The sequence below is a fragment of the Saccopteryx bilineata genome, chromosome 3 (genome assembly GCF_036850765.1).
Source record: "Saccopteryx bilineata isolate mSacBil1 chromosome 3, mSacBil1_pri_phased_curated, whole genome shotgun sequence".
Taxonomy (NCBI): domain Eukaryota; kingdom Metazoa; phylum Chordata; class Mammalia; order Chiroptera; family Emballonuridae; genus Saccopteryx; species Saccopteryx bilineata.
Genome location: NC_089492.1, coordinates 33,242,566 through 33,257,452, shown reverse-complemented (window position 1 = coordinate 33,257,452; position 14,887 = coordinate 33,242,566). Strand labels below are relative to the sequence as shown.

General features: G+C 38.7%; 1 protein-coding gene across 5 annotated transcripts in view; it reads right to left on the bottom strand.

Moving 5' to 3' along the window:
- Window positions 1-14,887, bottom strand: part of UBR5 (ubiquitin protein ligase E3 component n-recognin 5) — a 146,796-nt gene that overhangs the window by 68,098 nt on the left and 63,811 nt on the right. For 3 of the 5 annotated variants that reach the window (XM_066265918.1, XM_066265920.1, XM_066265919.1), the window contains exons 9-13: window positions 14,587-14,798; window positions 6,052-6,168; window positions 5,861-5,971; window positions 5,221-5,375; window positions 4,323-4,440 (exon numbers count right to left, since the gene is read on the bottom strand). In XM_066265918.1, coding sequence (XP_066122015.1) covers window positions 4,323-4,440; window positions 5,221-5,375; window positions 5,861-5,971; window positions 6,052-6,168; window positions 14,587-14,798 — 713 coding nt within the window. The remainder of the gene's footprint in view (window positions 1-4,322; window positions 4,441-5,220; window positions 5,376-5,860; window positions 5,972-6,051; window positions 6,169-14,586; window positions 14,799-14,887) is intronic. The other 2 variants (XM_066265922.1, XM_066265923.1) reach the window with 1 other exon arrangement.

Sequence of the window (14,887 nt, the reverse complement as noted above, 5' to 3'; positions counted from 1 at the left end):
GCAGCAAATACTCTGCCGTTCTGCCGTAATGACATAATAAACAGCAGAGTAGAAACAAACAAGGTCATTAGAAAACTGAAATGTGAACAAAACAATTACACATTTTGTCTGTTTTTTATAATTTGAAATATTTTCTTCCTTAATTCATGACACTATATAAGCTCTAGCACTTCATTCATATCTATTAATTTTTTTCCCCTAAAGAGAGGGATAAGGAAGGGGAGGAGAGTGAGAAGTGAGAAGCATCAACTTGTAGCTGCTTTAAGTTATTCACTGATTGCTTCTCGTGCCTTGATGGGGTGGGGTACTCAAGCAGAGTACCCCTTGCTCAAGCCAGCGACCTTTGGGCTCAAGCCAGAGACCTCAGCATTCCAGGTCGACACTATATCCACTGCGCCTCCACAGGTCAGACATATCTATGATGTTTACTTTCCCCAGCAGACTTGTTTTTTCCAGGCCAAAAGCTTCCTTGGATAATATAAGTTTTCTCTTAAATTAAAAGAGTATGTAGGCCCTGGCTGGTTGGCTCAGTGGTAGAGCGTCGGCCTGGCGTACGGAGGTCCCGGGTTCGATTCCCGGCCAGGGCACACAGGAGAGGCGCCCATCTGCTTCTCCACCCTTCCCCCTCTCTTTCCTCTCTGTCTCTCTCTTCCCCTCCTGCAGCAAGGCTCCATTGGAGCAAAGATGGCCCGGGCGCTGGGGATGGCTCCTTGGCCTCTGCCCCAGGTGCTAGAGTGGCTCTGGTCGCAACAGAGCGACGCCCCGGAGGGGCAGAGCATCGCCCCCTGGTGGGCGTGCCGGGTGGATCCTGGTCGGGCGCATGCAGGAGTCTGTCTGACTGTCTCTCCCCGTTTCCAGCTTCAGAAAAATACAAAAAAAAAAAAAAAAAAAAGAATATCATCTTAAAAAAAAAAAAAAAAAAGAGTATGTAGACATTAGTGTTAGCAGTTAACTAAATTCAGGAGTGAACAATCTATATATTCTCACTGCCACGGAATACCCTGAAACCAATACCCTACAAGGCAGCCCTGTCAAGCACACTAACAATAGTTCCAAGAGATATGAACATTTCTGGAAATCACTTTTGATTTCTCTAATAGCCCAATCTTACTGAAACTCTGTTCAGTCGTCCAATAATTAATGATTATGTTGTGGTTGACAGTGGCATATATGAAGCATGTTTTCTGGTGATTTAGAATTAAAGTAACACAGAAGAAGGTATACATTTGAGAAGTATGAGAACTGGAAATATTGGCAAGTTATATCAAAGAATAGTTGCATATAACTAAATGTAGTTCTATAACCTCTAACAAATATTTCCTAAAAGCTAACTTCTTGAATAAGGTTATGTCTTGCTTTGATGTGACATAAAGGAAAGTTTAATCCACACATTTTCAGAAAAATCTGGTGGAAAGCATAAAGCCTAAAAGAGGACCAATAAGAAAGAAGACTATAACTGAAAGAGAAATATGGCAACCCATAACAGAAGTTAGTTAATAATGCCTAGTAAAAATAAATGCACCTTATGGACAAGGAGGTGTGTACTCAGGGTCCAGCATATAACAAGATATACATTGAAAATACAGGCATACCTCAAAGATATTGTGGGTTCTGTTCTATACCACCACAATAAAGCTAGTATCACAATAAAGTGAGTCACACTAACTTTGGGGTTTCCCAGCACATATAAAAGTTGTTTAACACAATAATACATATTGTGGTCTAGTGAGTGTGCAGTAGCATTGCTTTTTTTTTCTTTATTCATTTTATTGTATTGTATTTATTTATTTTTTTCTACAGAGACAGAAAGAGTCAGAGAGGGGGATAGACAGGGACAGCCAGAAATGGAGAGATGAGAAGCATCAATCATTAGTTTTTCATTTCGCACTGCAACACCTTAATTGTTCATTGATTGCTTTCTCATATGTGCCTTGACCGCAAGTCTTCAGCAGACTGAGTAACCCCTTGCTCGAGCCAGCGACCTTGGGCTCAAGCTGGTGAGCTTTTGCTCAAACCAGACGAGCCCTCACTCAAGCTGGCAACCTCGGGGTCTCGAACCTGGGTCTTCTGCATCCCAGTCTAACGCTCTATCCACTGTGCCACCGCCCGGTCAGGCTCTTTATTCATTTTAGAGGAGAGAGAGAGAGAGAGAGAGAGAGAGAGAGAGAGAGAGAAAGGGAGGAGGAACAAGAAGTATCAACTCCCATATGTGCCTTGACCAGGTAAGTGCAGGGTTTTGAACCAGCAACCTCAACGTTCCAGGTTGACGCTTTATCCACTGCACCACCACAAATCAGGTGCAATAGCATTGTTTCTAAAAAAAAGTATATACATTAATATATGTAACATTTTATTTAATAATTAATAATTATTTATTTAATAATTAATAATTATTAAATAAAATATACATTTTATTATAATATAATAATCCTTTACTGCTAAAATGCTAATCATCATGTGATCCCATAGGAAAAATGGTGCTGACAGACTTGCTTGATGCAGAGTTGCCACAAACCTTCAATTGTAAAAACAGTATCTGCAAAGTACAAGAAAACAAGGTATGCCTGTACATTTCTCTCAACAATTATGATCTTCAACTCTAGATGTAACAGAAAACTCCAAATGATCACCAATTCTTTCTGATATTAACACATGGATGTTCTCCTTATTCTGTGGTTGTGACTGTCTTAAACTTCCAGAATTGTATAGCTTCAAAACAAAACCTTAGGTCTACACCAAGTATTTTAGTATTTCAGCAATTTAGTGCCAAGCTAAATTAGCTTTTCTTCAGTATGTCTTTAAAGTATTTGTTCTGCCTGCCTGTCTATACTAGTGTCATCCTACATGGTAATAAGGCCATTGCTAGCACATCCTCTCTTATGTGAGTCCAGTGAACAAAGATCTCTGAGAACATCAGAAAGCAGTATTTGAACTAACCAGGAAAAGGGGCGTTCCAAGAGAGATCTGTCCAAAGCAACTGCCATACAATAATACGCTGAACAATAATATTCAAAATAGTGGAAAATTGCTGAAAACTTCCTTGTTGGAAGGCCAACAAAGGAATCAGAACAAGACAATGATGAGTTAAGACAAAAAATAGCCACAAATAAAAAAAACTGCTCCATTTAAACTGGGCTTTGGAGAAAAGGAACAGGTAAAATAATTTTTTAAAACAGAAAATATAGTAACATTGTGTAGTGAAGAGAAAAAAAATAAAATGAAAGTGCAAGATGAGGAAATGAGCACATTATGTAAGAAAAACCACCATTTGTCTAAGAGCTGGGGATTAAAAAGTCCTTAAACATTCATTGCAGCACTTGCTATAATGACTACAAACATCAAGTTTATCCTGAAGATAAACTTCTATGAGAGTCTATTGAATTAGACATGTAACAATAGCCCTCAAACTTTTGGTATCTGAACACTTTTTCTCTATTAAACTACTGAGAACCTAAAAATCTTTGTTCATGTGGCTCATATCTAGTTGGTTTTTAATATTAGTAAATAAAACTGAGAAATTTAAAAATATTCATTTAACAGTAATAAGTCCCATGTTAATATAAACAATTTTCATGAATAACTACATTTTTAAAAAATCAGCGAGAAAAGTGGCATTATTTGTATTTCTGCAGCTCTTTTAGTATCTGATTGAATAGAACACAGCTCGATTCACACGTCTGCCTCTGCACTCAATGTGTTGTGATGATACTGAGTAAACAATGAAGACAAGTCAGCCTCCCACAGGTTCCTAGCTGGAGAAAGACGGACTCTGCGGATTCCTGGAAAGGGCTGAGAAGCCAGCAGGAGGATCAGAAAAATCACCTTCCATTAGACACCTAAAGGAACCTAAACCATTGAGTCAAAAAACAGAAACTGGTGGAAATATGGATAATTTGACGAAGACTTCCGCCCCATGCTGATAATGTTCCCAGAGAGTAGCATGTTTTAAATAGCTTGGTCTTAATTAAGAATCACCTGGAATGTGCATTAAACACAATGATGCATGGGCCCCACCCCCAGACAGAGTGAAGGAACGTTCTGAGTAAGAGGCTCCCGACTCTGCTTGTAAGTACCCCGTGATTCCTAAAGCCAGACAAATCTGGCAACCCTGCCTCAGAGGGAACCTCCTGACAGCGAGGCAGACGCTGTACGTTACTCACTACTGAATAAAGAGCCATGTGCCCCATACATGCTACTGGAACCTGGTCCTGTAAATGACATTCATTTGTAAAGTTACTTATAGCAGAATTACCTCCAGGGAAAGAAAATGATTTTGAAGAGAAACAATGTCCCTTAGGACAGGCTTAATTCTAATCACATACCTGGGTACCAACAGTGATATTCGGCATCGAAGAAATACCAGCACTAGATTTGGGCTTTTTATTTTTTGCTCTAGCTTTCTCTAACATTTTTTTTCTTTGACTAAAAGGGACTACACCCCTGAAAAGAAAAAGCATAAATTGGTCAAATAAGCAGCAAAAAAAAAAAAATTAAAGAAATCTGAAATTACACATTATTTAAGCATTTCTGGTATATTCCTTCTCTAATATTTTTTGCTTCAGAATATTAACATGTTCAACTTATCCTTAATTTTAAGTTGATAATAGGTTTAACTGGATCCATTTTCATTAAGCCTTTAGAATTAAAGTTTACAAGAATTCATCACCTGATATTTTGTTCCAATAATTGTATTTCATCAGATTTCCCTATATATTTATATTATTTCTGCCAATGCAAATCTACTGATGTCTCAAAACACAACAGAGAATACATTTACACTGTCTTTCTAATAGTAAGGCACAGAATATTCATAAAATGAAATACTTTAATAACCCTTAAAATTACATTTTAAGTACTACTGTTGAATGAAAAAGCACCCTATAACCTATGCTTTCAGTATGTAAAAGCAAGATGCTCATTTATGCACAAGAAAGAAAGATCAAAATGCCCCCAAATGTTAATAGTAGTTAGGGGTATAGGATTATAGATGACTTCTGTTTCTGCTTTATAATTTTATAAAATTTCATAATTATAGTCACTAACTATGTATTTTTATAAGCTTTCCTTTTAAGGTATTTTTAATGTTCCTTTGCTCAGTGAAATTTCCCTCTCTACAGAGCATATCCTTCTGCTGACCTTCTCATGTTGGTATTCCTCTACTCAAAGCGCCTGCTTATGCACACAAAGCATTTACCGAGTCCCCCTCCCTGTGATACTCACCACCAATATAAATTGTTTTCTAGCTGGGCGCAGGTATAAAGGGCACAGCAATGTAAAGAAACTATCCTTTCACCTTGAAGTTCTGAGTAAGTCTGTGCAGTGTGCTCTAATTTAGAAGCCACAGAACTTAAAGTTTCATCCACCCATGTAGCAACCTAGAGATCAAAATATTAAAAGTTTAAATGAAAACACGTAATCTTTTCAAAAGAATTGTGGTCAAAATCCACTATGAACTAGAATTCTAAAATGTTTTGAGCTAAATGCTACAAAAAAATGAGTAATTCAGGAAAGGTTTTTAATAAGACTAGATAGTAAAATACTTTCCTCACACACATAAATCAAAATAGCAGTTACTGAAATGAATGTCTGATGCCTTGTAAGGCATTAATCAAAAGTAAACATCTGCTCCGACCATTTTTATAAGAATTTAATGACTCTTTTAAAGCCATACTGACAATGTGAAGTATAACATTCATACTTTTGCAATCTATAATGGAATCTCAAGTTACAATGCTTTTCCTATCTTTCAGCACTTACCTTGAATATTTTTTCCTTCTCTTAAAAGAAAGAAAATGGAAAAGGGAAAAGAAAACCAAAAATTTAAGCATAAAATATTCGATCAATGCAAAGTGTTTCATACCTTGTTATTTTCTGTAGCCACAGTTGCTCTTATGCTATTTGCAGACAGGAGGACTATCTTTTCATTGGTTAGCCCCAGAAACGTTGCTCGTGGATGATGTAATGAAGGATTCTTTGAAAGCGTAAGAAAAATGATCACCATTGTGTATGTTGATATGCAGACCCAGACAACGCAAGATTAATATAACATACCTGTGCATTTCTGTAAGGCTCAGATTCACTCCACTTCCACTGATAAAGTTCTCCTTTACTGCTAACAGCCAAAAGCTCAGAATATAAAGCCCCAATACAGATGAATTTTGTCCCATCCTATAAATAAAAATACAATGTATCATCACTACATACAATCTGGATTATGTGAACACATAAACCACAGCTATGAAAAATGTTTATTTTAGCACAGTCTGCAAGGCCCTCTGTCGTGACCCAGCTGCCTCCCTCCAGTCACACTGTCCTTCTTCCTGCTCCTGGATTATGTCCACCAGGATCCCACCATGTCCTTGTTCCCTTGTTTCTTATGTGACTTATTCCCTCTCCTCAGTCAGGCCTGTTCACATGAGACCTTCTCTGACCACATTATGTACAAAACCACCACATGCGTATTTTATCACCTTACTCTTTTTAATTCATAGCACATTTGACATATTATATTAACTCGTTTATAGCCTCTCTCAATGGATATAAGCTTTGTCTTGTTCATCACTGTATCCCCAATTCTTACAACAGTGAACACAGTAGGTGAAGCAGGGAAAGCCAAGTGTCAAAACAGAAGTTTCCCTCCCTGTAAGCTCTTCCAAGCTCCTAAAACAAATGTCTGTGTTGGTTTTTAAGGTAAAAATTCATTTAGTTTTAAGGCAATGCACATGCAATGATTTAGAATGCAATTAAAGTACACAAAGCTTGGATAATAAATGTAAATAAACAATTCAATGATAATTTTTCAAATATAAGACCAATATAATCAGAGTCATGACTGTAATTGTGCTAAAAACAGATTTTAGCTCATACTTTTTGCTACTGTCCATGCACTTCTCTCTTTGGAATTCTGGCTCCACGGTATGCTAAACTAATGGAGTCTTTATGGTTTTCTGTCATATTGCAATCCTATTTGGTCACATGGGCCACAGTGCCCAGCTAAAGCCTGTGAAGTCTGGCAAGATTTTAAATGTAATAAAAGGTTATACTTTAAAGTTGTACAAAAAGAATAATAGTTTTAATCTATTTTACCAGTACCCGTCAACCTGAATCTCAGCCTCTATGTTAGCAGTTCCCCTCTTCCCCTCCCCGTGGGTATCTGAAACCCCTGCCTGCCCTTCCCTCTGGCTGCTCACCAGCCTCCACCTTCCCCACACTTCCTTCTCAATCCCCTGGTTCAAAGGATTGAATCACAGCAAGTGAGTCCAAAACTCAGACGCAACGTTGACTCAGTATATGACTTGAAGTAACTTAGGTAATTTCTCTGAACCTATTTCTTTACCTCTAAAACTGGTATAGTAACAACATATAAGGAGATGGGAAGGGTAAAAGCCAAACAAAGTAACATAAAGTGCACAGCACAGAGCCCAGCACAAGTAAGTGATCAAATCAATTCAATCATCATCACTCTGCCCCCCGCTTCATCTCCTACTCACCCAGAAAGCACAATCTTCCGGCATATTCATACTTCTAGATTTATTTAAATGAAAAAATACCCTACCTCAGAAAAAGAAGTGTCCTTCTCTCCTACTTAAAGATAACCCCTGACACTAACACACACTGGATACAACCCTCTCTTGTATCCCAACCACCATCCAAGCTAACCTCTCCTTCAACCCTACTCACAGTAAAGTGAACTATCACTTGGCTGAATCACTTACCAGCTTTATTCAATAACTGTAATTGCACTTAAAACAGTCATATCAATGTGCTATGCATTCAATCAATCCAGCTTCTCTTTAAACTTCAATTCAAACCATTTGACTCTGTAACCATCAATCAGTTCTGGAACCTCTTTTCTCCCTTGTTTATAGGTTACTACCCTCTGTTGGTATTCCTCCGATCTTTGTGACTATTTCCTCCACTGCCTTGCACCACCATGCACTCCCTGCCCCAGATTCTGTCCTTGTCTTTTTACTCAAATTATATTCTCCCCTCAGCCTAAGTGACTGCATCCACTAGGGCACCATGCTTTTAACTGTGTAAATCTCCTCTCTACAGGAAAACCTGCAAGAACTCTCTACCTGCATGTCTTAAACTCCCATAACATTGTCAAAACAAATTCATCATCTCCTCTAAACCAGCCTGTCACCTGTAGTCCCCACCCACCAGTCACTGTGTAAGAGAGACACATGGGAACCTGGGTACTCTCAACTCCTCCTTTTCTCTCCACAGTCTAGAGACTAGTGAACCAGTGGTGCACTTGTCTCAGATCCCTCTCTAATTCTTCCCTTCCTCTGACCCCACTGTCACTGCTTTGGTTGAGAGCCTCACGGTTCCTTTCTATTACAAATCTACCAATCTCTTTCCTCAATACCAATAATGTTCGGCCTCTTGAAACCAAACCAAACAAAACCCCACCAACCTCATGTGATCCCGCTAAGAGCTTCACTTCTGGTGAGTGCAGAACAGCCTCTTACCTCTTCAGCAAGCTGTCTAGGTCAGAGTGTAGTCCTGGTCCATCTTGCTCTTCTACTCCCTACCACACAGCAGCAGTTCTAAATTCCCATTGCTCCCCAAACACATGGGGACCTTTCATGACTCTAGGCCCATGCTTGACATGTTTGGAATACCTTTATATCTGGGTGAACTCCCACTTAAAAATGCTGCTTGAATGTCATCCTCTCTATGAGTCTTTGCCAAATCTATGAGGTTGTATTAGTCATTCCCCACTCTGAGCTCCTAAGCATTGTATTCTCACTGTCAGTCTATCACTGATCACACTGTAAATGTATTACAAGGTATGTGAGTGCTTGTCTTCCCTGCTGAATTTCCTGTGGGAGGGCCCCTACCATATTACCTCTATATTCCCAAAGGCCAGCCTGGCACATGGCACATGGCGAGAGCCCATTGATAACTGAATGAACAAATGAATCTACATTTCAACTTCTTCAGGTGAATATCTTGCCAGCAGTACGATCCTGAACAAACCATCCCGATAACAAAAACATGATGCATAAGGTCCTCTTAGAACTGACTTGTCTATACCCTTCAAAAGCGAGCCAACACTCCCCAGGGTACTGAAATTCTGAAGGGGTCAAATGAACCCTAACGGCCTTGGAAACCCACTATGGCAAATGTGGATGGACGGCACAACCACCAGCCAAAGACAAACAACAGAAAAATCACCTACTGCTTCTTGTCTGCTTTAGATTTGTATGTAGAGAAATACAAAACCACCAAAGACACAAAAAACCCAGTATTTTTAGCTCGCTCATTTCACAATGTCATAGAAAACAATGCTTTCATTGTTTTTAATGAAAGACTACCAGCTGCTTCTGAACAAGTCCGAGGCCTGCTTCAACCCAACTCGAAAGTTGCTTCCTGAAAGATCAGTAGTTTATCTCTAACAAAAATAAAATCATTAGAGGTTAAATCTAATTAGTAAATTTGCAACTGTCTGAATAACAGTAAATGGGTCATCAATCAAATTAGAAACTTCCCCAAAGGGAGAGAAAAACTTAAAAATATAATGGAAATTAGCTTGTGGCCAAAGGTTAAAAATAAGTCACCCAGCCCAGCAACATGAACTCCTACTACTTACATCATCTACATTCAGTAATTATTATTTTGAAAAGATTAGTCTTTCTATTCCTAAATTTCTTCCCACAAAACTTGGTTTCCATCTTATTTACTTTTGTAAATTTGCCTACTATCAGCAAACAATAGTTTTCCCATTAAGTACCAGCTCCAACAACAATGTACTATATGTTATGGTTCAAGTAAATGGACAACTACTAGTTACACTGCAATTTGGTCAGCTGTACTTATACACTATTTCTCCTTGCCTACTTTTCCATATTATCCTTGTGCCTGCTGTCTTCTCCTTTTTAAGACCATTTCTCCTTTATCTCTTATTTCATTATTAAATTACACACCTAGCTGACTCTGAACAGATCTTCTTGGAAACTTCCCAGTGTCAATTAAAAACAACAACAAAGTCCTCTCCCACCCAATCCCCACATCTGGAACCCTGCAGGGGAAGCAGTAGGACCAACAAGTTTGATCAACTGGTTCCAACAATGAGGCTGTTCCAAACAGCTAAGGAGCCAAACGTCATGGAACTATTTCCTCTCAAAAGCATTCAAAGAAACTGAGAAAAATAACACGCACTCTGTCATTCAAAAGGCTAGCAGGATTAAATCTTATTTCCCTCAGACTATATGAAAATACTCAGAAAAGGGATATAGCTGTAAATTAACAGTGCAGACTTGCTGAATCAGTTCTTTTTCTTCATCACCCACCATACACCTCTCATCGAGCTCTTTGAGAGCTTACTGAAAAGAATGCATGCATTCTTTAAATGGAAACGGGATTGTTTTGGGATAGGGCACAAAGTGACATTTTTATGTTCAGCTCTAGCAGATTTACTTCACGTGGGTTTCTGTGTTGTTTTTCTCCTTCCTCTCCCTTCAACACTTATATTCAACTCTTATCTTTGCATTCTACTTTCTTTTATTTTTATTTATTTATTTATTTACTCTGCAAGAGAGACAGACAAGTAGGGAGAGAGATAGAAGCATCAAGTCTTCATTGAGGCACCTTAGTTGTTCACTGGTTGCTTTTTCATATGTGCCTTGACCAGGGAGAGGGAAGGGCTCCAGCCAAGCCAGTAATCCCTTTGCTCAAGCCAGCGACCTTGGGCTCAAGCCAGCGACCTTGGGCTCAAGCCAGCGACCTTAGGCTCAAACCAGCAACCTTGGCTCAAGTCAGCAACCTTGGGTCAGGCCAGCAACCTTGGGCTCAAACCAACAACCTTTGGGCTCAAGCCTGCAACCATGGGGTCATGTCTATGATCCCACGGTCAAGCTGGATGAGCCCACACTCAAGCTGGCAACTCTAAGGTTTTGAACTTGGGTCCTCTGTATCCCAAGCTGACTCTCTATCCAGTGCCCCACTGCCTGGTCAGGGGCATTCCACTTTTAACAGTCTTTATTACTACTATGATTGCATTTTTCCCATTAGAAATGTCACTTTGGATTCTTGTTGAAAATAAGTTGGTATAATATATAATTACAATTTACATATTCACATATATAGTTACAATGAACACATTCAGCAACACAAAGCTAAATTTCTAGTCTGAGAAAAGTAAATTGTGAAAAAAATTAGAAGTGAAAATGAAGCCATGTTAGATAATCACCTAACTGAAAGATTTCATCTTCTTATAAAAGTAACTGAATTAATCAAAGCTCCTTCCAGAAATGTCGAGTACAATAAGCAAAGAGAGGGAAAGACAGGAATGGGTGAGAGAGAAATGGAGGAGGGGGGAAGAGAGGGCTAATTGAGAGGGAGAGCTAAATGGGGTAAAGGGGAGACAGCACAATAAGAAAGTTGATATATTTGGTAATACTATTCAGAAACCAGTATAAACTTGGCTAGTTTATACATCACGAACCTGAACTTAAAGGCACAGATTTAAACAGTCCCTCCACTTCTTAACTTTGGTACATAGAGACTGCCTTTTAATTTCCTATTATGGTAAATTATTATTGTAATAAAATGTTTCCATTACTTGAACCTAGTCTAGTCAGAAAAGGGGCATGGTCTGTCTGTATCTCTTTCAGTTTAGGCCCTATTCTCTACTCGCAGAGACCTGGCACACAAAACTACGGCCACATAGACTACTTGGAGTATCGAAACCCACTGGGTTCTCTCACCTTCTATGACCTACAGCAGCTTCCTGTTCTCTCTGTGGAACAGGGCCCTGCAAGAACCTGCTCTTAGCACTTTACATATACTAATTCATTTAGTGCTCATGACAACACACAAGGCAAAATCCATTACTATCCTCATCTTATAGATGGAAAACCAAAGGTTACAGAATTTGACCAAGGCCACATAGCCAGTAAGTGGCAGAACCATAATATAAAAATGACAGCAGTCTGGCTCCAGGGCCCACCCTCAGCAATTACTCTGTAGCCTCCTGCGACTCCCCCAAAGCTTCTTCTAATTCTAATTACTGTACCTACTTGAAAATATTAACATTTTTCTGCCTTCCTACAAAATTCTCACCGTAACACCTAAGTAAAAAGCCTAGCACAAAAATACACATTTAATCAAAGCTACTAAATTAACACTGATTTAATTACCTACACACCTGTCTTCATGGAGCTTTCAACTTCCTATGCTTTTATACCAGTTTTGACATTTTCAAGGAATAATTCACAGAAATACTTAAAAGTTTGTTTATCTGAAATATTTTCCATTTAAGATTACATTGCAAAGCCTTAAAGAAAAGAGAACATTTCACCATTAAAAGGGGGTTTACTAGCCTACATAACGGTAGAATTTTGAAGAAGTGATTGTTCCTCTGCATGAGTAGTGAGAAAGTCGATACTAATCCAGATCATATACCAATGGAATTGCACGGTAACCAAAGCTAGAATGAAAAAACTATGGGTATTAACCAGATTTACAATCTAAAAATATTAGGTTAGGTCATTTCCAAAATGAAGCTGGGAAGCATATTTTTAGAGAGACAGAGAGACTACTCTGACGGAGAACATGCTGACATCTCCCTGAACTCCCCACCTGCCTCCCCATCCCCTGTGGAGCCTTCCCCCAAATCTTCTGCTCCTCAGGAATCACTGCCCTATTTTGGAGGCCCGCCTATTTTGAAGGACCTATATGGCCCTGCATATTCTGTTCCTTTACATGGTATTTATCTTAGGTCCCTGTAAGACATTTTTGCATATTGTCCTAAAGTTACTTGAAGACAAGTTCTTTTTACCCTTTACTGACTCTACACTCTCTTTCTGAATGTAGCAGCCGTGGAAATTTGCTGATAACTGACGATGTTTAATAGTTTAATTAAATTAGGCTTAAGCTATTTTCTTTCCCTACATTAAATTTTTTGATGTTTAAACCTCAATCATTAACGAATAAAAAGGGGTTCTTTTTCAATGACAATATTTTAAATTGGGTATTTAATAGGAAAAAAAGGTACAGCATGGATACACTATTTCACATACTTCTATTCCTCCCTCAGTCAATGTCCAAATAAACCAAGGTCTTGTGCAGTGTCAAGATTTCATGATGCACTCAATAACTATCTCTGAAAACAATTTGTACCTAAAAATGTGCCTCAAAGTCAAGGCAAACACACTGGCTAAATCTAGCAGTGGGTGGTAGGTACACTGGCCAAGGGAAAAGCTTGCTAAACTTGTACTTATCAAAACCCTTTCAATAATCAAAATCAATAGATACAGAAGCCTAGACTAATATATATGTGATATCACTATTAAAATAAGATTTGAGTCTTCTGTGACTGCCTGCCAATAGGGCAGGCACAGCCCTAACATGATCCAGGCAAGAGAAACAGGAAACGTACTAAACAAACAAAAAAAAGCCCAGTTGTTTAAGTCACCTTCTACCATATAAAATGAAAGTAAACTTTGGAAATTTCTAGTTTTATGAAAATAAGTAAAAGAATTCCATTCAGGGAAAATCTGTCAGCTGCCAAAGAAACCAGAATAACCTTTTGCTTACAAAGAGGCTGATTAAAATTCATGTTCCTTCTTGCATTCAAGTTCTCTACATGAGCTGAATGTAGAGGAAAATAATGAAACTACGTCAAGATTCACAATAGCTATAAAAAAATAAGCAAATTCAGAAAGTTAGATATTTTCTTTTACTGTCCCAAATTCAAAGAAAGGAAAAAAATCCTATGATAATCTTATCTGTTAAGAGATTAACCTTAAAGTTTTTATCTATTTACCTTACTTCTACTTAGGAAAATTTCCTGCCCAACTGATTCCAGAAATAAGAAGAAAGAAGCACTCCCAAAAAGAGGTAAGGAACATATGGCTTCCTAAAAGGCCCTCTGAAGATCAATTACCCTTCACTTAAGACACTGAAACCTATACACCATCAACAGGATGCATCAACTCTGTTTCATTTGTGGCAGTGATGAATTCTTAAAGATTAAAATCATCTGAACTGGATGCTTTCCAGGAATCAGTCATTGGACTTCTCAGGATGCAGAGCAGAATGCCCGTTCCTGGTCAGCCTGTTTTGTCTCCCACAGCATTCATAGCAAAGAGCCTGTCAGAATTCACTGCCATACAAAGGGATAGTTAACTAATCAAAGAAACACAGATCCCTAATCCTGCCCTGACATGCATGCTTGTGTCTAAATGACTACAACCTTGCACTGGGGTCCTTGAAACTGGGGTCCATGGGACATTACAAAACAAATCCTGTTACTGGTCTGATCATCACCAGAAAAGAAGTCCTAAAACAGAATGCTGATGTATTATCTGGAACTACTATTCCAATCTCTGAGTTACTTCACCAAGTAGAAGAAAATAGCACCCCTGAAACACATCTAAACAGGACTCATGTAGTGCCAAATAAATTGGTTCTGCTTATATTTTAAACAAAACAAAAATGTCACTTTATGTCGCTGTTTTGTTTTTTTTTATTTACAGTAGTACAAAACTCTGAAATATAACAGAAACCTTTCTTTGAGGGGTAGGGGGTTGCAGGTAATCTACTTAAATAAAAAGGGTGGGGATTTTTTCCAAATACCTTATCAGGCCACCACTGCAAGTCTTCTCCTAGAGATACTGGACTCTGAACAGGTGTATTCTTCTTATCCAAGTTTGGCTCTCCTTCCTTGCTGGTAGAGCCCCTCTCATTATCAAATGAGGCTCCATCAAGCCACCTTCGTTCACGTAAACGTAAAACGGATTCACGTTCACGCAACAGCTCAGAGTCTCTCTCTAAGGGAAGAAGGAGAACTGGTATGCAATTGGGTCACACCAGTGGGATAAAAGTAAGCCACTCTCTAGTAAAGACCCTTCGGGATGCAACTAACAGCAGTTTATCT